Consider the following 19,909-nt stretch of genomic DNA (forward strand, 5'->3'; position numbering starts at 1 on the left):
GCGAGATGGTGGTCGAGAGGTCGAGAGGGTTGAGGAGAGAAGAGAAGAAGAAGAGGAAGAAAGGTGGGAGGGGTCCTTTTATATGGTCACATCCCAGGTGCCTTCCCAAAAATGGACACTCTCCAACGCACCTTCCCTGATAGTCCCATGTCACATGTCACCAACATCATCTAAGTATATAAAGAGATTTACAAACACCTCCACGATTATATCAACTTCTATCAACCTCTCGTTGGAATCTATATGATCGTCTCGGATAATTCCATTCTCCGCAGCTCCGTAGCTACGCTCTGAACAGCTTCGCAATCCAGATCCACTATACATCTCACGTCCCAAAACAGCGCGATAATATCCAAGAACATATAACTCTCTTGGCCTGCAGTCATTAATTTGACCTGCCTCTATAATCAAAATGCCCCGCCATGACCCCAACCGCGTCGCTAGCATCATGCTCTCATGGCACTCACTCGACCTCGTCTCATGCACCAATCTACAGACATTATGGGCTGGTTACGGCCAAATATGCGCCATCACAGCGCGAGCCACGACCACCAAAGCAGCCGAACATCTCAGTAAGCTGTATGGGGTAGAACCTGGCATTGCGGGGACGACATATCCGCTCATCCTGAAGCTCATCTCACCGCCCCAAAAAAGCGGCAGCACTGCAGATGAGGGCCACCTACGAAAAATGCTAAGCTACGAGGTAGAGCAGTACTTCTATAGCGAAGTAGTCCCGCAACTGGGCGAGGACATAGCCATCGCCAAATGCGTTGCCTCGACGCGCGACATGGGTGACGCGGAAGGCTCATCGGCACTGAAAGGTCTTATGGCTACCATCATGGTCGATCTACGTCCTGGATTCCCCGTCGCGGGCGAGAAAAGGGGTGCACTGAATCGCACACAGGTACTCGCGGCACTAGACTGGTTAGCTGGTTTCCACAGTCGCTCCCGGGGGCTGCTGCCAGCTACCCTTGACGAATATGTTCTGCCGCCGCTTGAAGAACGCAAGAGAAGACATAGCTCAGGCAGGGATGTTGGCAGCGGGTTGTGGCTTAATGGGGGTTATACGTACCTTGCGACACGGGGGAAGGAGTACGCATCTCTTGCACGGGACACGGACTCGGAGTGGTCAGATGTGCTGTGCGGGGTCTCGGAAGGGAGCTCCCTCTCCGTGGCGGAGATGGTTGCATTATTCTTAACGCCCTGTGGAAGGGCGATTGAGTCTTATATCCATGGCGATGTCAAGTCGGAGAATCTCTTCACGACGACAGATGGAGACAAGGTGGCGTTCTTTGATTTCCAGTACGTCGGGCTCGGTTTGGGAGTCTGTGACCTTGCCAAATTGTTTACCTGCTCGATCCCTCTGCATATGTTGGTTGATGGAAATGGAAGTTTGCCTGAGCAGCTGTCGATGTGTGATGGTGAGAGGGGGCTGCTTGAGCGGTATCGTATGAGTCTCCTCCAGGATGAGGAGTCGGAGGAATCGGAACTATATGAATGGGAAGCATTCAAGCGACACTGGGAAACGGCCTTGGTTGACTGGTGTAGATTCCAGGCTTCGTGGGGATTTTGGGGGAATACAGAGTGGCTTGAGGCTCGTGTAAGATCTATCGTGAATGACCAGGAGTGGAGGGATTGGCTGTATCAGAATATCCGGAGTCGGATATAGAATCATTATTTATAGATTAAAAAAAGAATAGACTGTTATTATCACTTCAACTACAGCTTTTGAATAGTGTAAAGATACGAGATCTATGCATTCGTCTGACATCTTGCATACATACATGTTTGTACAACTTCAGTTTTTGATGATGATTCTAGCTAGGTCTGGCTGTTTCTTTTTTCGTTCTTTCAGTCTATCTGCCAATCCCAAACCAGCTGTGTAGTGTGTATAGCTATGCAGTTTTTCATGTAGCTTTCCCTATCTTTTTTCATTTCCTTTACTTCAGTCAAGTTCAAATATAACAAGGTGCTCAACAACTACAAACCACTTACACAGCGTAGGAAGTAGTTGCGAGTTTTATGTATTTTCCATTCGGGCGAAGGAGAGAAAGAGGAACTAGCTCGAGAAAAACCTGACTTGAATATCTTTCTCCTACAGTGTGTAAATGGATTGTATATTTCTCTGGTTATCTCTATATTGTATCCCCATGCGACGTTTACAGGTCAGAACTACAAGTTTTGCTTTAGATGATACACAGTATAGTCTGCTTTATCATACCAGTCTAAGAAGAATAAGTACAAACATCGTAAAGTCTCTGTATTAGTGTATGGTTTGTGTAGCTGTTGCCTCTGAACACAGAGATAAATTAAGTAGTATGATCAGATTTGTGGAGCTGCCTGAGCCTCACAGCGCGATCAGCGCCCAAGATGGGCCATTCTACTTGGTCTATATCATTTTATATGCAAAGAAACTGGGTATAAAACTACATCGGCCTCCACGCTTGCACAACTTGGTTGCGCACAAACCCCCACGGCCAGCCGTTTTCCCTTTCCGTTCGTCGAAGGAGATCAATCAGCAAACCCTGTACAACATGGTCTTCGACCCATAAGCCGCCTGCGGTCATGTCAGTAAACTTTCCAACCAGTAAACTTTCCAACCAGTAAACTCTCCAACATCAAGCTCGAACAAAACCTACAAGCAAAAAGAGCGTGGCAAGCCGTGATACGCAGCGAAGGGTCGTCGTCGGCAGATATGGCGATTCCGAACATATAATTAAGCGTTTCGGCGAGATCATTCTGTCGGGGTCAGTAGAGAACGAGATGTTTTGGAGGGGAAAAAGCGGACCCTCAATTTGACAGGCTGTTCTAAATTCAACATGCTCCGATCATAAAACTCGAGTTCGCGAATGAGCATCAGTGATTTAGTGAGACAGATGTGTTGAATCGCAGTAGCTAAACCCGGAATCAGTACACCACACTCACACACAGGAACATGTCACATACCATGCCATAAACTCGTATACCAAGCTACAGGGAAAGGCTTCCCGTTGCCAGGATCCGGCGGCGAAACATGCAATGGCACAAACGTATCCGGTCGACCGAGCTCCCACTCGAGAATGCGATGCCTGAGGGCAGTCTCCCCCGGACTTCCGAGTCTACCATCGTGGCTTCGGCCGGAGATATTATAACAAAAGTCGATAGTCTCGGCCAATAGCCAAATAGCTCTGTTCGTCCAGTCTCCGTCGTTAAGAGCAGGTTTAGCGGCCCACCATCGTCGCAGGCGGTCGTCGAATGGGGCGAATGTTAACCGAAGGCATTTCTGATAGGTGAGCGCGAATTGAATATCTTGGATGACATATGCCCAGAAGGAAGCTGACGCTAGTCCGCCGGAGATAGCGGAGTCTACGTGGGAGCTGATATACACCGAACCGGCCAGGAGATGGTGTTGTTGGTCGTTTGGGGGACTGTGGGCTGTTTGGTGGATTAGCTGGGGTCATTCTTTGGCGGTGATGGACGATTGGTTGCCCACGCACAGGAGATTGATTCGAAAAATCTTAGAATGACTGTTGATGAGAGGAGGATGTCGATTCCGATTTCAAACTCGGGCTTGTCGAGGACCGGGAGCATGATTGAGATACAGCGCTCATGGTATCCATGAGCGACGTCGCCGGCGATGGAGTTTGTCGTTCGGGATAGGTGACATGCTGAGACTGCTAGACATGCATACAGTAGTAATGGGGATTGAGTTGCGCGCTCGATGACGTCTGTCGAGAAGTGTCGTTCAGGGTTGAATGCGTCGAGCTGGGTTGTTCGTTAAAGGGTGGAGAATTGGGATTAAAGGGGTCAACTTACCCACGGGGCTAGGTACTTTTGGAAATGCCGCAATAGAAAGGCTTCGGTGACATTTGATAGCCTCGGCCGGCCAATAGGCGTGTTAGGTGCGCGTGGGGAATTCACCGAATTCGATCTGGACCCCAATTGAGATCCTGCGGCGTAAGCAGGAGTGACGAGGTTTGGAGTTGCTAAAGAAGAATCCATCGTAGATGGAGGCGTCGAATGTTCAGATGACGACCTTGGAGTTGACACCTGCCTTGGCACGGGTATCACATAGTATTCAGCTGCCGTCTGATCTGTTTCATCCTTGAAGTCGACTACGAGAAATTAGTGTACAACAAACACTAAGCGGCCGTTCCACGTACAGTCGGAAGATGTTTCAACCCAAACTTGGTCATCCGGGAAAGCAAGATCACTCTCGCCATATCTCGGGGGCCCCTTTCCACGCAGGGACGGGTTTTGGCCATGCCGGAAGGAGACCTCTTCAGATTTGCCGGGGGCCGGCACACATTCGCGGCCGGAGCGTTGACAGCGGAGACATTTCGAGCCGGATTTGTCACCTTATGTTCTGTTAGTGCGAAACTGAAGAGATTGTAGCATCCATCGACATACATTTCAGATGGCGCAGACGACATGTGAGGCTGAAAAAGGCGGATTAGTCGAGTGTTTCCAATATATGGAACGAATCGAAAAAAATAAAAGAAAAAAAAAAAAAAATTAAGAACTGACCATCCCCTCATTACGCAGTCAAAAGTACAATCGGAAACAAGGAAAGCTTCTAGAAAGCATATTCGGAATGCCAGGCCCGAGGATATGTAGATATGTAAATAAGGCAAGCCACTCAAGTCCGACTATTAAACTCATCCATGGCGACGTCCCTTTGGAAAATAAGCGCCCATACAGAGCCGGAGAGAGGGTGGGGTACAAAAATAAATTAGCAGATCACTAACGGATTGCGTATCTTTGGGGTATATCCAGCGGGTACTCCGTGGGTTTAGTTGGAGATTAGTCCAAGAAGAGGGGAGCTACGGAGTTAACAGTGGCTGAAATGTAGAATAGCGGGGTTTCAAATGTACTGGAAATTAGTACAACTCTCATAGGGATACCCCGAATTGGAAGACATCCAGTTCCTCTCAACGCAGGTCTAACCTCCAATTTCCACACCAGAGTCTAGGCAGACCTCTGTTGGTTCTGGTTGGATGAAGAGCTCCCCCACATCTCCCACTAAAGTTGGATCGGTTCTGATCGGTTGACCAGGAAGATCCTGGGACATGTCATTCCTATGAGAGTCCCGGCTTATATCGGGTTCTCGGCATGGGACTTGGCCGATATGCAGCCAAGTTTAGTTGGTATCATGGCCGAGACCAGACCCTCCCCCCCTTTTTCCTCTGCCATAAGTCACTGCTCTCTGCAACGTAACAGGGGGTGTATATGTTTTAAGGAGATTTCTGATTCACTCCCTGGTTCAGATGATAGTCGGCCAATGAAACGAACCTGGGAACGGGCTGGTCTCCATCGAAAGGATTGACATAAATTGGTACAACATGAACCATCCGGTTTGTCAGCTCAACTTAAAAGACGTGAAAGGCGTTCGACAAGCTTCGAAACGAAATTAGAAACGAAAATAGCGTTGAAGTTATTCGGAGGTTTGGAGTTTTCATTTGCCGAGTGGTCTCACCGGGCTTGGGTCATGCACCCGTGAAAAAAAAAAAAAAGAAAAGAAAAAAAAAAAGGTTACTCCCCCCAGTACTCCGGTACTCCGTAAGCCACATGGAGACAACATTGATCTTTCACGGGGACTTTTGTTTCGAATTTGCCCCGTGACAATTGTACAACATCCACATACATCGAATTGGCTAGATAATCTGGCCACGTAGGTCAGCTTTTGCCGAATGAAAATGGGATTTGGCATTTTTTTTAAAAAAATTTATAATCATCCAACCCAACCCCGTGGAAAAGTGGAAGAAGAAAGTACTCCAGACTTGTCGAACCCTGTCGATCTTGGTATTTGTCCTCCGTAGGATGCCGAGGCGAGACCAGTCCCGATGTTATAAAGTTAAATCCGGCATGTCCTCACACTAAACAAATGGTGATTTGCACTTGAATATGTGGGGGTTGCCTTTGGTTATCAGCTGCCTGTTTAGGCCTAATGCACCGGGAGAACGAAAACCAAGTGGATTATTCATCATTTAATCAGTTTCAATGGTAAAGAACGAATTGTGGGGAGAAAAAGGGAGAGAGGTTATGAGAGTTAGTTAACTAGTTAACTAGTTAGTGATGCTGATGCCTGAGATTTAAGACATAGAGCCTTGAATATAAGGCATCAATGCATATCGAGCTCTTCCAACTTCCAACTTCCAACTTCCTTATCCTGGGAGCTCCCTTGCTGGCCTAGCTCCTGGAGAGCTTTGAATAACACAGCTTCTCTACTTATTACTATTGTACAATCCAGTTCCCAATATCCAAATTATAATGCCATAATGTCCTTAAACCGCATCTCCTTCCTTGAAGGATGGGAGCGCAACCCCGCAGCCTTTCTCAGCCACCCCGAATCGGACGATTCGGATCCGGACTCCTACCAAGATCTGCCCGAAGGATCCGTGTCGTCTTCATTTCCCTCCACATACAGCAGACTGAATTTCAACCCGTATGCGGGACCAGGCTGGAACGAGAGCCCAGAGGATCCACATGACGATCGATCTTCGCTTTTTGGGTCCTCGTTTCTAGGTCCTTCACCGACGACCACCCGTGAAGGACGTGCGGGTTCGGGTTCAGCACAGGGTCTGGGATTTGCGGAGCGGACTGTGCACGAGGATCCAGGGACAGCCGTTGCTCGGACGCCCTGGACGGATACTACTGGTGCTTATGAAGTAAGCGCTGCGAAGAGGATTGGTAGGTTAATGGAACCCGCATTATACTTCCTTTTTAATATACAGGGATAGGTTAACTTGTAAAAGCCCAGGTTTGCACGGCAGTCGTATACTGCTTTCTGGCGGCTGGAGTTGTCTTTGGCTTCGCAGCTCTGAAGCCCGTCCTTATTCGGGAGAAAGTATATCGCAGCCTCTGCTCCCAGGTGGAGCTTGAGGAAGATCTCGATGTCTGTTATGGGCAAGAGATTCGGTATGTTTTTTTCATGTTTTTTTTTTTTTTTTTTTTTTTTTCATGCTTTTTATTATTACCTTTACCCTGGGTACAGCTCTCTCATACTTACACGTAACAGGCTGAACTTGATGTTCACTATCGCCGCTGTAGTAACCAATGTCTCAGCCCTACCCGTAGGAACCATCCTAGATGCGTATGGACCACGAGTCAGTGGTGTCATTGGCAGTATCTGTCTCGCCATAGGTGCATTGCTCTTCGGAACGGCTAGCAGGCTTCCATTCGATGGATACATCCCAGGTTACTTATTCCTAGCATTGGGTGGACCATTCGTATTCATTCCATCCTTCCATTTATCAAATACCTTCCCTGCACGATCAGGCCTGATTCTATCAATGCTGACAGGCGCCTTCGATGCCTCAAGTGCTCTATTCCTGCTTTTCAGGCTGTTAAGCGAACATACACATGGCCTGGTATCAATCAACAATTTCTTCGCGGTATACCTCGTCGTACCGGTATTCATCATCGCAGCACAGATCCTCATAATGCCGCCAACATCGTACAAGACCGCCGGCGAGCTCGTGCTACAAGCCGCAGCGCAGGTCGCAGACGAGATGCACGATCGCATAGACGACACCGTCAACGACCGCAGCGAGAGCGAGCGCCAACGCATGAACAGACGACTGCATCGCCAAAGTATCGTCAGCCACATCCAAGATCTACTAGAGGACGGTACATCATCGGTGATGTCCGGCAACACGATCAACGACGCCGTCTTCCACACCAGCATCGACACCTCGCTCGATATGAATACCACAACCAGAGGAACAAACGGCACTACAACACCGCACTCGCACACGAACCAACAACAACCAACCACCCCCGACCCCACCCCAGGCGGAATCTGGGGCGTTCTCCACGGCCGCAGCGCACTGTACCAACTCCGCACACCATGGTTCGCCCTAATAACAGCCTTCACTGTTCTAATGATGCTACGAATAAACTACTTCGTCGCCACACTTCGATCTCAATACACCTACCTGCTCTCCGCAGACAAAGCCGCACAAATAAACACAACATTCGACATCCTCCTACCCGTCGGCGGACTCGTCTCCGTCCCGTTCATCGGTACATTCCTAGACATCTTCCAGACGCGGACTGTGCTATTCATCCTGGTGGTGTTGGCAACTACCATCGGCGTGCTGGGTTGCATACCCCATGCGACGGCGGCATATGGGAATATCATTCTCTTCGTGTTGTACCGACCGTTTTATTACACTGCAGTATCGGACTACGCAGCCAAGGTGTTTGGATTTGCGACGTTCGGGAAGGTGTACGGGCTTATTATCTGTCTTGCTGGTGTTGGGAATTTTGCGCAGGCGGGACTTGATGCGCTTACCTTACGAGTTTGGAGGGGGGATCCTGTTCCTGTTAATGTTGGGCTTACGGTGTTGGTTGCTGGGGTTGGGGGTGGGCTTGTTGGGTTTGTCGCTTACCAGACGGGTGTTTTGGACGTTAAGAGGAGGGATGGTGTAGATCAGGGCCAGGTCGTCAGGGAGAGGGAGCCGTTGTTGAGGAATGAAGAGCCTCGGAGAGGGTATGGGGCTTGAGGGTATGGGGTTTATATGACACGGCGAGCACATATGTTTAGTTTATGATTTGCTTGCATTGAGTATATAAGGATGAACAGAATATGAAAATGAATGTGATTGGATATGAGAATGGTACATTGTATGTGTATCCCTACAGCTACTACCATGAGACAGACAGAGCAAGGCAGAGTGGAATATCCCTGCTTGCAAATGCGGTGAAAACAGTGCATCGTTATGTATTATTGTCTCTGATAGCTCCAGTCCAAACAGAGATGTATTATATGCGGATGTATCCCAAACATCCAAAGGTGACGAGGCACGAGAAAGTCACACCCTATGTCGGGGGATATTATAATCCAAATTCAGACCCAAAGCAGATCCATTATATCTAGTGAAATCCAAAAAAGGGAAAAAAAAAAAAAAAAAAAAAAAAAAAAAAGGACTCTGCCCAGTGTCTCCGAGGTCAGGTGACAATGTTCGGGTTTCACAGCACGGTGAGTTTAGGCAAGTATATGCAAAATCGATATCCGGCGTGGTCCAAAGCACCGGCAGGTATATCTATGTATGCCCCATGTCCAAGTTGCAGAATGTCGCTGGTGACTGAGATGGTGTGTATCCCAAGAGAAAGCCCGGTGTTTTCCTTTCCATATATACATTTCAAAGAAAACCGAGGATGATGACGATATTTAGAATGAGATGGGAGGGATGATAGGTAAGGGGGAAGACAAGGAAGCTGGACTGCGTTATTGCAGCTGACGTCAGATCTGGAGAGGAAGCGGGTGATTCACGCTTCTGGAAGTTCGGAGAATTTCTCAATGCTGGAATTGGGGCTCACTGGATGGCGTAGATATACCTGCTCGCGCTCTCTTGCCAGAGAGCCTCTCCAGCAGTATCGCAGGCAGCCTCGTACCATAACATGGATGCGAGTACTGATTTGATGTTGGCCCATGAATTCAAACCAGTCTTGCGGGCAATATCTCCCAGAGCAGAGGCGAACCAGGCACGGTCGGGGGTATCGTTCGCTGCGATACCGCCGAGGGTCAAGACCCAGATTAGAGGGAGACGCGTGGATAACGAAGTCCACAGACCTGTGGAGGAAGGTTGAAGGAGGACGGATTGGATAAGGCGCGCTAGAGTATTGAGTGGCGTGTTCTGCGCGGGGATTGGGAAGAGGACGCCAACCCCGAAGATTAGCGCCGCTAGACGGCAGGCTTCGTAGGTGGCGGCGTGTGTGGGATGGGAGAAGAAGGTGTGGAGCTCTGAGGCCGGAGCGAGACAGAGGAGAGTATGTTGGGTCAGGTTGCGCTGGTCGACGAGCAAGGAGGCATCATGTGTGACAATCGGGCTCGCTTTGATGATCCCAATATAAGTGTGCACCGCCTGGAAAGCTTCTGCCATTTGGCGGGTGGCACCAATTTCCTGCAAACTGGCGAATCCCTGGTCAACATCTGATGGGCCGAAGCCGAGCAGATCTTGGATGGACAAGCCTAATCGGCAATCGTCGAGGGGCAAGAAATCAAAGCACGGGTGGATACAGAGCATGCTGCAGCTCATGATATCCGAGCTGTGGGTGGTCAGTATGGGTAGTCAATACGAAAAAAAAGAAAGAAAAAAAAGAAGCGAGACATACAAGGAAATTGTCGCGGCCAGACCCTCTGTATGAATATTTGCCAAGCCCCCGCGCATTTTGATCAATTGCAACAAGCCTTTGATGTGGATCATATTCGGTGGCAGACACCCGTAGACATCGATCCATTGTAGTCGCGGGAAAGGCGGATTAAATGGTGTTCTGCGGTGCTGGTGTGCCGATTTCTCCTCCGCCTGATGATGAGCCATGCAAATAACACTGAGGAGAACAGCATCGCTGACCGCGCGGTCAGGATCGCGAATAGCCTGGTTGATCAGCTTGATGGATTCCATTTCACATAGCTGCAGCGCGCGACGTTCCTTCTGACCAAATACCGTACCGGGTACCCAGTTATTCTGCCATTGTACACGGAGGTGACACAGTGAACCAAACATGAACGCTGTAAACAAAGCCGGGTCCCCCATGGACAGATCGAACCACTTATTCGCCATAGCTCTGACATTCCGTGGGCGCGGAGCGAGCCCCGGCCACAGCACACCTGTGAGATAGCGCTCCGACAGATTGATCATCTCTGGCTCGAAGTTCTTCGGAGCCGGGTAGGTGGCGAAGGGATCGAAGACCCCAGAGAGATTGCGTTCAAGCCGTTCAGGAGAAGAGCGATCATTGAACCGGATGACCGCGAGGGCGTCAGAGGAGAACGTGGTCACGGTACTCGCATCATCGCTGCTACTGCTATCACTGCTATCGCTGGCCTGCGAGGGCGGAAACGGCGAGTCTCGGTATGCAGCCTGGTTGGAGCGGGAATCGTTCGCAAAGACAAAGCTTTGACCGGGATTGGTCCCACGATGAGCGATTGAGGGTCGCGAGACGATTCTAAAAGAGGAGGGACCGGGATTCGCGCGGTCAATGACGGGTAAGGGGGCAACGGTGTTGCGGACAGGTCGGGCGCGTGGATTGGATGATTCGCCTGCGGATCGGTCCTTTGTTTGATCTGAGATCCAGCGTCCAACGTGCGCACGCACCTGGCGCTGGGCTTTCAATCGTTCGGTCTCGGAGGAAGGTCTGGCATTGACAAAATGGATGCTATCCTTCTTGGAGGCAGGCTGTTTCTTTCTTGATGCCATCTCAGATCATATCACCGGCCAGGTAAGCGGTGAGAGATGTATGCGATAGCTAGATCGTGCATGATCTTTCAGAAGATGGGAGGTTCGAAACAGACTTTTAAACAAGATATTGGGGGTATTGATATTGACAAGCCCTTATATGGATCATCCCATTTCTGACATTGATATTCTTTTTTTTTTCTTTTTTGACAGCTCTGAAGGTTTTGGAGTGGGGGAAAAGAGGGTAAAGGAAGAAGCTCGGGAACTCCCGTGACCGCAGATCATTCGTACTTTTATACTCCTTTTCTTCTTTACTATTTCCGCTATTATTTATTTGGTTTTAATTGGCTTTTATTTCATTCACATCCTCCACGTATCTATTACGTGAACTTCTGGCAATCTAGTGGAGTCTGCAGTAGACAAATAGTGAGTGCTATGCACGTACATTGCATGGACTATTCGGGATATGTGATCTACGGAGCAGGGTAGACTCAACCCATAGAATCTTCGACCCTTCTGGCCTAAGGTTCTAGGAAAAGAACTCCTTGTGGCTGTTGAATACGATGGCATAAATACATGCAGTAAGATTGTCAATTTAGTAGGTAGGGGGTTTGCTCCTTTCAATGTTCTTGCTTGGGCCAGACCGAGTAATATCCCCTCATTCCCCGGGAATCCCAGTATCGTGGACACATAATAGCTAGTCCCAGAGAAAATAATCCAGAATGCCAGATTATTACACATATCTTGTGTTACAGAGTATTGTCAGTCCCCGTTGGAATTCTCTCACCCCAGATGTGAAACAGCCTGAGCTTGGCACTGGTATAAGGGGGACTATACTCTTCCACTATTATAACCCCAAAAGCTTGACGAAAATAACAATCCAACCGCCTTTAACCTTCTCTGATTGGGCCTATGAGAAAACAAGAAAGAAGAAAAAAAAGTGGTTCTGATAGGTGGAACCCCGTCGATCGCGAGGGGCAAATCCTCGAGAGGGTCTCGAGTCTACAGTGTTGATATTGATAGTCTTGATCTTGATACTGAGAAACACTATTATATTTGAGATAGTTTAGACAGAGACAAAAATTGTATTTGTATTGTTACATTTAGCCTCTTTATGCAACTAATCTTCAGTCTTTGAACCCCTTTCTTTTCAGATCTTTATTTTTTTATTCTTTTATTATAGAGCTGGAGCTTGATAGGCTCTCTCTATAATGCAAGCCAACCGAAATACGAGACAATATGTGTTTCTTACATGGGTCTAGGCAACGACCTAGTTATCTACTCAGCCCCGACAATTACGTTATACCCCGCGACTCATGCACCAACTTCTTTAGTTATTTTTCCATCCGTAAGCATCGAGACCAAAGACAAGGCCTTTACTTGGGGTCTGCGAGCCTGCAGCTCACCCCAATCGAACACCGGTTAACTCGGATCCGAAATGCGTAAATGGCGCCGAAGATCTCTCAGTTTCGTCCAGCTACACCGAAGATTAGCGGGGATAATAGACGAATGGCACCGAGCAGGAGACTAGAAAGCTAATGGGCAAGTCTAGACAATGAACAGCGAATAATTAGCGTTGGTTTTGAAAGACTGACACGATGGATACATGAAACATACAGAGGGGTTAGGGTCAGCGCTGATAATTCTGGCGACAGGTCCACTGGGAATTGACCGATTGCGGGTTTATGTTGTATTTATCTTTTAATTGATTATAGCATTTATTAATATCCACATGTACTTAGTGTCGAATACGGGGTATTTTAGGTAGATGTTAAAAAGGGAAAATAAATGAGTCGATGTGTGAAGAGGATAGTGGAAACTCACGAAGTCGAGTCCGAACAAAGTGGTTTCCATGATCGACGAGGAACTTGTAAAAGCTACAGATCGACAAATCCCCAATAGTAGTCCCCTGCATACGGATCACTCAATTATAGCCTTCACATCTCAGGTTACACTACGAGAAAAACAAAATAAAGGAATTAAATCAGAGAGAACTCGAATTTCATTTGTCTAGGACCCGACCTAGGAACCCAATCAATCCTTCGAGCATATGCAACTATACCAAATAATGTCTAGCTACATATCTGCATGCATGTACTAATAGATAATCGAAGGATACTGGAATAGTTCGAAAGAACTCCCCGTCAAATCAACGCAATGCGAGCTAACCCGACTTAATCGATTTCCAAAAGAGTATACCGACAGCTTTCACCGGTTTGCGGATCATTATACTGCTCAAGCGCCTTCTCCACAACAGCCATATAACCAAGCACGTGCTCCTCCTGCCATCGGCGACCGACAACCTGCACGGCGGTGGGGAGACCGGCCATCTTGGCCGAGTCATAGTGTTTCCACGCACCGCGAGCAATACCGTGGTCACAGCCTAGACGCTTGAGGGCGGTTTTGTAAGGTGCGGCGAGGGCGTCGCGGATGGGATCTACGTGACCCACCGGGATAACACCGGCGGAGTAATCAAGCAAGTTCCACAGGAAGGTGTAACCGCACGAGGAGACGGCATCGTGCATGGCCTTGTGCGGAAGAGCCGGGGTAGCGTTGACAGGACACAGGATGAAATCGAATTGTTGGGGTTCGGCGTTCCCACCACTTGTGCCAGACGGCACGGAAGGCTTCGCGCTGGGCGGTTAGGGTCCACAGCTGAGCGGAGGACTTGGGGCCGAAGTCGCGGATGAGAGTGGCGGAGATCTTGTCCCGACGGATGTAGCGCACGTAGAGGTAGTAGAGGTAACGTAGTGGGCGGGGGAGGTGGGCGATGCGGGAGAGTTGGATGGCACCTGGGTCGGATGGCTCGAAGCTCTTGAGGTTGGCGTTAAAGTGGTGGCAGCCATCTGAGTTGAGGAGTTGTGAGGCGAGGTTCAGGCCCGTGAAGGGGTCGGCGTTGGGTGGGGGGGTGATGTCTGAGACGGTGTGGCCGGCTTCGGTGAGGGCGGCCACTGTTGTTGCGATGGCGCGCTCAATAGCTGGGGTTGGGGGGACGACACCTAGGGATTTGTAAGTGGCTGGCGTTCGTTGTCGAGATGAAGTGATTGATACATACCATCGGACATCATCAGACCAATGCGAAGAGGCTTATTTTGAGCTTCGGACTCCACCTCGCTGCGCCAGGCAATGGGGTGCACTGTGTGCTCATATTTCCAGGGCTCCATGCGGATAATTGCACGAGTGAAATAAGTCAAATCACCCAGGGTGCGAGCCATAGGGCTAAACACACTAGGAACACCTTCCTGGCCGGGCATGCTGGTATTCACGCCGCCCTTGGGCCAGCGGCCTGTGCTGCAGCGCAGTGAATAGATACCACTCCAGGCGGCGGGCACGCGCACCGAGCCAGCAACATCAGATCCAATACCAATACGGCCACCCTGCGCCAGCAATGCTGCCTCTCCACCTGTTGAGCCACCGGGAGAGTATGCTGGGATATGCGGGTTGCGGCATTGACCCCAGAGGCCGTTATCTGACTCAAAAGAGAGCAAGGTGATTGGCAGCGCAGTCTTAGCATATGGGACAGCACCTGTGGAGATCAGTATACAACCCAGCTATCAAAAAGATGTCTCAAGAATCACGGTCTTACCGGCGTCTTTCAAGAGCTTCACCATAGGCCCATCTTCCAAGATAGGCTTTCCAGCCAGAGCAGCATACCCAACACTTGCATCGAATCCCTTGACATGAATGGAATCCTTCAAAGAGACCGGGATACCAGCCAATGGACCCTTAAGGTTGATTTCTGACTCCAGCCACGACTCAGCCTCCGGCAGCATCAACTCGGTAATGCAGTTGGTCCGCTCCTGGGCCCTTTTGGCTACCTTTCCATAGGTGTGGAGGATATCGAGTGGGGAGACAGCCGAGTCTTGCACATCGTGAACAAGCTCTTCGATAGGCTGATCGATGATCTTTCGGTCCTGGTCGGCGATTTGGAGGTGATAGTGGCGCGGAAGACCCGTAAAGCGGAGTTCTCGCTCGGCTTGTTTTTGGTTGCTGTAGATATTAGCTCCAGATCATGTGTACATAAAAGAATAAAGACAACCTTACCGTATGCGCCGATAGGTAAAGTAGTCGAATGGAGGAAGCATAATGGCGGTGTCTGTACAAGAAGACAAGGGGAGGGGAGTCGGGGTTCTTATACGATGCGGGGAATTGGAGAAGTGGGGAATGCGATATGACCCCCGGATAGACGGCTAGCACCGAGGTTAGCCGTGAATACACAGCCCTTTCTTGATTGTAGCTATATTTGTATATAAGGTATGTAAATATACTCTGTATTTAAGCTGACGTCTGTTTTTGATGTACGCAATAATTCAAATGTTGAACGAACATCACTAAATGCTGGTAAACTCATCGCTGGCGGAGATTTGTCCGCAGTAGAGATAAGAAGCCACAGCCCCAGGCACACTATGCCTGTTACGGCAAGGGTATGCGCTAGATAGAACAGGTGAGGTATATTATAGGTCCACGGGTAGATTTATAGATAAACAAGATAGATGAGATAGAGATGTATATTTTCATCTATTGTATGCAGTTCTATGTAAAAGCTATCTAAACAAAATGCCAAACGCCGTGTGCAGGCGCGGCGGGTATATCTCCAATGCCATGCAAACTCCAAATAAACGCCAAAAGTCAAATCGAAAATGCCTCCCCTAGGAAAAGTCCGGTTATCAAGTGCTATTCGGACGAGGTTGGAGCCAGTTGTTCTTAGAAAGCCACCATAGAACCACGCTGACAACGATAACGAGCACAACACCGAAGAAAATGACAAAGCCCCAGATGATTGATCGCCTACTCTTTCGTCGTTCGCGGTCAAGCCATGATGCCCTGTAGGAGTGAGTTGAGATTCACCAAATGTATGGCAGATGAGGGTGCCTTACCCCTCTTGTTTTGTTTTGTTTCCCTGGTCAAGTGCTCTGGACTCTTCGTCCATGTGGACCGCAGCTGAGAACCGTTTCCAGAAATATGGATCCCGAACAAGAGCCATAATTATATATGATGTGCTATTGAGCCGATATGGACGCGTTTGTTTCAATCTTGTTGTGTTATGGTCGATAGGATGATTCAAGGGATAGTCGCGTGACTGGCCGAGAAGGGAGCAACAACCAATGTATGAGGATGCGATAGTAAATCGATTGATCGAATTGAAGTCGAGAGGTTCAATTGATGAGGAAGGCGATGTGTTCGATTGATGTAGTGAGGTGAAGATGGACAGCGATTCACCGGCTGACAGGAGAAACACGCCAACTGTGAGAAGACGGGCTAGGGGTAAGAGCTGCACTTATCCTCTGGCTAGATGGGCCTTAGTGCTCAAACCCCGCGTGCGGAATTCTGACCGCTGACACATGTACATACTCCCCTGAGGGCTAAAATACCAATCAAATCATGATCAGCGGCATGTCCCAGTTCCTATTTGTGTGAAAAGCACCCGAGTCTAGACTGTGGACGAGAAATCGAGGTAGACGAGTAATGCGAGGTGGGAATGGGGTGCTCGTATTGGTTATTGTTGTGGCTGAATGTCAGTTCAAGGGAAGGATGGCATGTCGATCGTGGAATGTTCGAAACTGAAATGCAAGATTCGTCACTGATGAATTTGTTGATCGCTGACATTCAAGCAATGAGATTGGTAGATAGGGGGTTTAGGAATGTGGGCCTGAATTCGGTTTACGACGGGATTAACTCGGAGTCTTGATCGAAGAGCACGTTGTGGAAGAGGCCGAAGAGATATCACTTCCCGAGCTGGGCCGCGTGGGTGGCTGATAAATAGGCCTTATCCAGCATGGTAGCTGGACTGCATTGCCTGAACAAAATTATATTGCAAATGGTCCATAATTCGTGACACACTATCCTCGCTGAAATATCTCATGTTGCACAAATCTCGACTGGAACAGAAACCGATATGGGCGAGCTCCCTCGAGCCTGTCCATGTACTCGATAGAGTAACGTTGCCTTCAGCGCATAAACCCGAGAAACCAAACACGAATGGAAAGTTGGTGGATAGCGTCGATGGGTAGGCAGTGAAACGCAAGCCTCGATCCGTGAAGTGAAGATCATGCGGTCCCCTTCTTCTTGAGCCTTCCAGTCCAACTTTATCTCGTGGTTCAGTGTTAATGCCACATAATCAGACCAGAATTCTCGTCGTGAACCCCAGGTAGAAATATCACTCAGATCTGGATAATCTTGCCATGCCTCAACCCCAAAGAAAGTCATTGCCCGCAACTGAAATTCGGCGGCAAGAAGAATTGGTGGCAACTGACCCGAGTGAGAAGGGTCAAACCGAAGATCAATCTTCACAGAAGTTGACGCGTCTGTATTCGTTGGCTGGAGACTTTGCAACTGGATAGCTGGTGGTTGAGCACAGCAGGCAGCGAGTTGGCCTCGTGAATGTCGCAGTAACCCGGTAGATAACGACTTTTCTGCTCGCAGTCGATAATAATTATTCTTTCTTGGGACAAGGATTGGGGGATGCTCATTTCGTGTTGGGAGGATGTGCACGGGATGTGTTGCTTCTTGGATTTTCTTTGACCTCCCTGCCTTGCCATTTCGCTGCCGCAGCGCAAAGTTGATACTGTAGACTACTTCTGCCATTTCGGGTGACATGTCGTGAATTTTGTGGGCTTGTGTGCCACGGTAGCTGAGACTTGCAGGTAGCTGCAGATGTTCTTGTTGGATTTGGTGATTGGTGCATTGATGTTGACAGGCCTGGATGGGAAGTTCCTCGGGGACGATGAACTTGAAGGGCATTCGATAACTCTTGCCAGGTTTGAGTGTGTTTGTGTCCCAGCAGTAATCGTAAATTGGCAACTTCATGCTTAGGAAGGGTTTCAGGAGCCGATTGGGCGGCAGAGCAACATGCGTATTCATGTTCTCTAGTTCGATTCGTATCCTGCCTATTCGCTATGTTAATATCACGAAAGTAATGCTACTTTCACCGCTGGCGTACCTTTAAATGTAATGCTTATGTCTTCGATGTTGGTTTCTTGATGAGGTGTAAAAATGATCTCGCCCTCTATCATGTCGGAGGTTTTGAAGATTGGCGCGTCAGACGAGCTATTAACCACGAATTCCACATCGGAGAACTTCATCATGCAAATATGTATGTTTATTTAATCTAATCCTTACGTGCGGCATGCATTGTTTAAGTACTAATTGTATTCGACTGTAGTTCGGAGGAGGTGACGGCAAAATATCATTTTCCCGAGCGGAAAATGTTTCCTGTGCAGAAACATTAAATCCACCGAATCGCTTGATAGGATTTTAGTCGGCAAATACAAATCTTCCCGTACTTTAAGTACCAAAGAAAGAAAAGTTCGATGTAGCTAAAAAGGATAGCTAGGAACCGATCAAAAGTAATCCGGTGCTCGGCTTTCATCATTTCAGCATTCATTCTTCTTAGTGAAAGTCTCTCGCTTCCATGTCGCCTTTTCATTTATCTGTCATTTGATCGACCCGCGAGATTTGAATATATATTTATATATTTTCAATAATGATCCCACCATCTTTTGGCAATGTGTTAGGCTTGCATATATGAACTGTGCACATCAAGCAACGAGGGAAATTACTCTTACCAGTGAGGGGCAGCATGTGCCCAAACGAATTTCCATTCCTGATCCTTGTTACATTGGCCCCATGCAGGCCTGCAGTCCACTGTCGTTTAAGGAAACTCCATATCATTCGAAAGGGACCGAGCGAAATGATATAAGTTGTGTTACCCTAAAACTTAACCCCCTGTGGAGATGAAGAATTGTTAAACGAGATGCAGAAACAGGTAAATATCTTTTCTTTTCTGGGTGCAGCCACTCGGAGCTCAGTCAATTATCATTATGTCAATTCCTCGAAGAAATGCACCAGACTGCGTCCGGGTGGCATGTGATTAATAGGCAAAGCAGGAGGCCAAAGGGAGCAATTAATACCCTTGCCAGCACTAGAAAATCTGATACAAGGATGCTGACGAGGTTCCAATTACTTAGATACAGGTTAATCTATGATTATGATTGGTGCATCTATATAATACATAGAGTACCATATGCTTTGCGCCTTCTAACGAAAAGAAAGAAAAGAAAAGAGCCACCTAAAGCAAGGAAAGAACGCTTTTCTTCTACTGAATATTTGGGTACATTTATGTATCGAAGAACAGCCACGCACGCTTCCGGTCCACCAAGGGAGCACAGAACAGACTATAAGGTTTATGACAGATGTCAGTGGAGTGGAAGCATCTAGAACCAACCTCGGTAAGAATAATGTAGCCAAGGACTGGTATTTCTGATAATAACCTGTTCATGTTCCCGCCTAAGCGCACAGTTGCACATGAATCTAACCATCATGTCATAGTAAGTCTAATGCAGTATAGTCAGAAAAACTTGTCCTCCCCCAATGTCGATCTATGCACCCAAGAGGCTAGCATATCCATAATTTCGGGTCTCCTGTGCCGTCAAAGTTAGGTAAGAGGCAACTATGCTGCCTGTTAGTGTATATCCGCCGCTACTGTGCAACTGCCTTGATCTATAAGCAATCAAATGTCACAGTTCCAGATTTATTATCCGCAATCGATATTAGTTGTAGATGGTGCCCACCATCCATCACTACATGACGTGTGTGGCAACTGAAAGAAGTGTCCTGCAGCTAGTCAGTCCCAAGTATAGTAGCGCAAAGAGGGAATCCCCTAAATTGAGTTCAAGTTCTAAGTATATATACTGATTTGTTCTCTTTGAACAATAGGAAAAGAGTGTAAGGAAACGATTAAGTCTACGTAT

The 19,909-nt window shown here is 48.2% G+C and overlaps 7 protein-coding genes across 7 annotated transcripts; 2 read left to right on the forward strand and 5 right to left on the reverse strand.

Moving 5' to 3' along the window:
- Positions 1–412: 412 nt before the first annotated feature.
- N7537_003394 (uncharacterized protein) lies at positions 413–1,669 on the forward strand (the record flags this gene model as incomplete). Its single annotated transcript, XM_056894452.1, has 1 exon — positions 413–1,669. One exon carries the CDS (start codon positions 413–415, stop codon positions 1,667–1,669), a length of 1,257 nt encoding a protein of 418 aa, XP_056754200.1.
- Positions 1,670–2,426: 757 nt separating this feature from the next.
- On the reverse strand, positions 2,427–4,517 carry N7537_003395 (Zn(II)2Cys6 transcription factor; the record flags this gene model as incomplete). The annotated part of the gene is made up of 9 exons (XM_056894453.1): positions 2,427–2,557; positions 2,640–2,739; positions 2,789–2,895; positions 2,947–3,414; positions 3,477–3,744; positions 3,796–4,094; positions 4,143–4,337; positions 4,390–4,418; positions 4,507–4,517. 9 exons carry the CDS (start codon positions 4,515–4,517, stop codon positions 2,427–2,429), a joined length of 1,608 nt encoding a protein of 535 aa, XP_056754201.1.
- A 1,740-nt stretch (positions 4,518–6,257) lies between these two features.
- N7537_003396 (putative MFS transporter Fmp42) lies at positions 6,258–8,486 on the forward strand (the record flags this gene model as incomplete). The annotated part of the gene is made up of 3 exons (XM_056894454.1): positions 6,258–6,669; positions 6,735–6,897; positions 6,998–8,486. 3 exons carry the CDS (start codon positions 6,258–6,260, stop codon positions 8,484–8,486), a joined length of 2,064 nt encoding a protein of 687 aa, XP_056754202.1.
- An 813-nt stretch (positions 8,487–9,299) lies between these two features.
- N7537_003397 (uncharacterized protein) lies at positions 9,300–11,180 on the reverse strand (the record flags this gene model as incomplete). The annotated part of the gene is made up of 2 exons (XM_056894455.1): positions 9,300–10,032; positions 10,099–11,180. The coding sequence occupies 2 exons, from the start codon at positions 11,178–11,180 to the stop codon at positions 9,300–9,302; spliced, it is 1,815 nt and encodes a 604-aa protein (XP_056754203.1).
- A 2,153-nt stretch (positions 11,181–13,333) lies between these two features.
- Positions 13,334–15,244, reverse strand: N7537_003398 (putative acetamidase; the record flags this gene model as incomplete). Its single annotated transcript, XM_056894456.1, has 5 exons — positions 13,334–13,763; positions 13,813–14,158; positions 14,215–14,685; positions 14,746–15,149; positions 15,204–15,244. 5 exons carry the CDS (start codon positions 15,242–15,244, stop codon positions 13,334–13,336), a joined length of 1,692 nt encoding a protein of 563 aa, XP_056754204.1.
- Positions 15,245–15,826: 582 nt separating this feature from the next.
- On the reverse strand, positions 15,827–16,143 carry N7537_003399 (uncharacterized protein; the record flags this gene model as incomplete). The annotated part of the gene is made up of 2 exons (XM_056894457.1): positions 15,827–15,983; positions 16,037–16,143. 2 exons carry the CDS (start codon positions 16,141–16,143, stop codon positions 15,827–15,829), a joined length of 264 nt encoding a protein of 87 aa, XP_056754205.1.
- Positions 16,144–17,018: 875 nt separating this feature from the next.
- Positions 17,019–18,241, reverse strand: N7537_003400 (uncharacterized protein; the record flags this gene model as incomplete). Its single annotated transcript, XM_056894458.1, has 2 exons — positions 17,019–18,046; positions 18,100–18,241. 2 exons carry the CDS (start codon positions 18,239–18,241, stop codon positions 17,019–17,021), a joined length of 1,170 nt encoding a protein of 389 aa, XP_056754206.1.
- Positions 18,242–19,909: the final 1,668 nt, after the last annotated feature.

This window comes from Penicillium hordei (assembly GCF_028827395.1).
Source record: "Penicillium hordei strain IBT 12815 chromosome Unknown utg000002l_segment0_segment0, whole genome shotgun sequence".
Classification (NCBI taxonomy): Eukaryota; Fungi; Ascomycota; class Eurotiomycetes; order Eurotiales; family Aspergillaceae; genus Penicillium; species Penicillium hordei.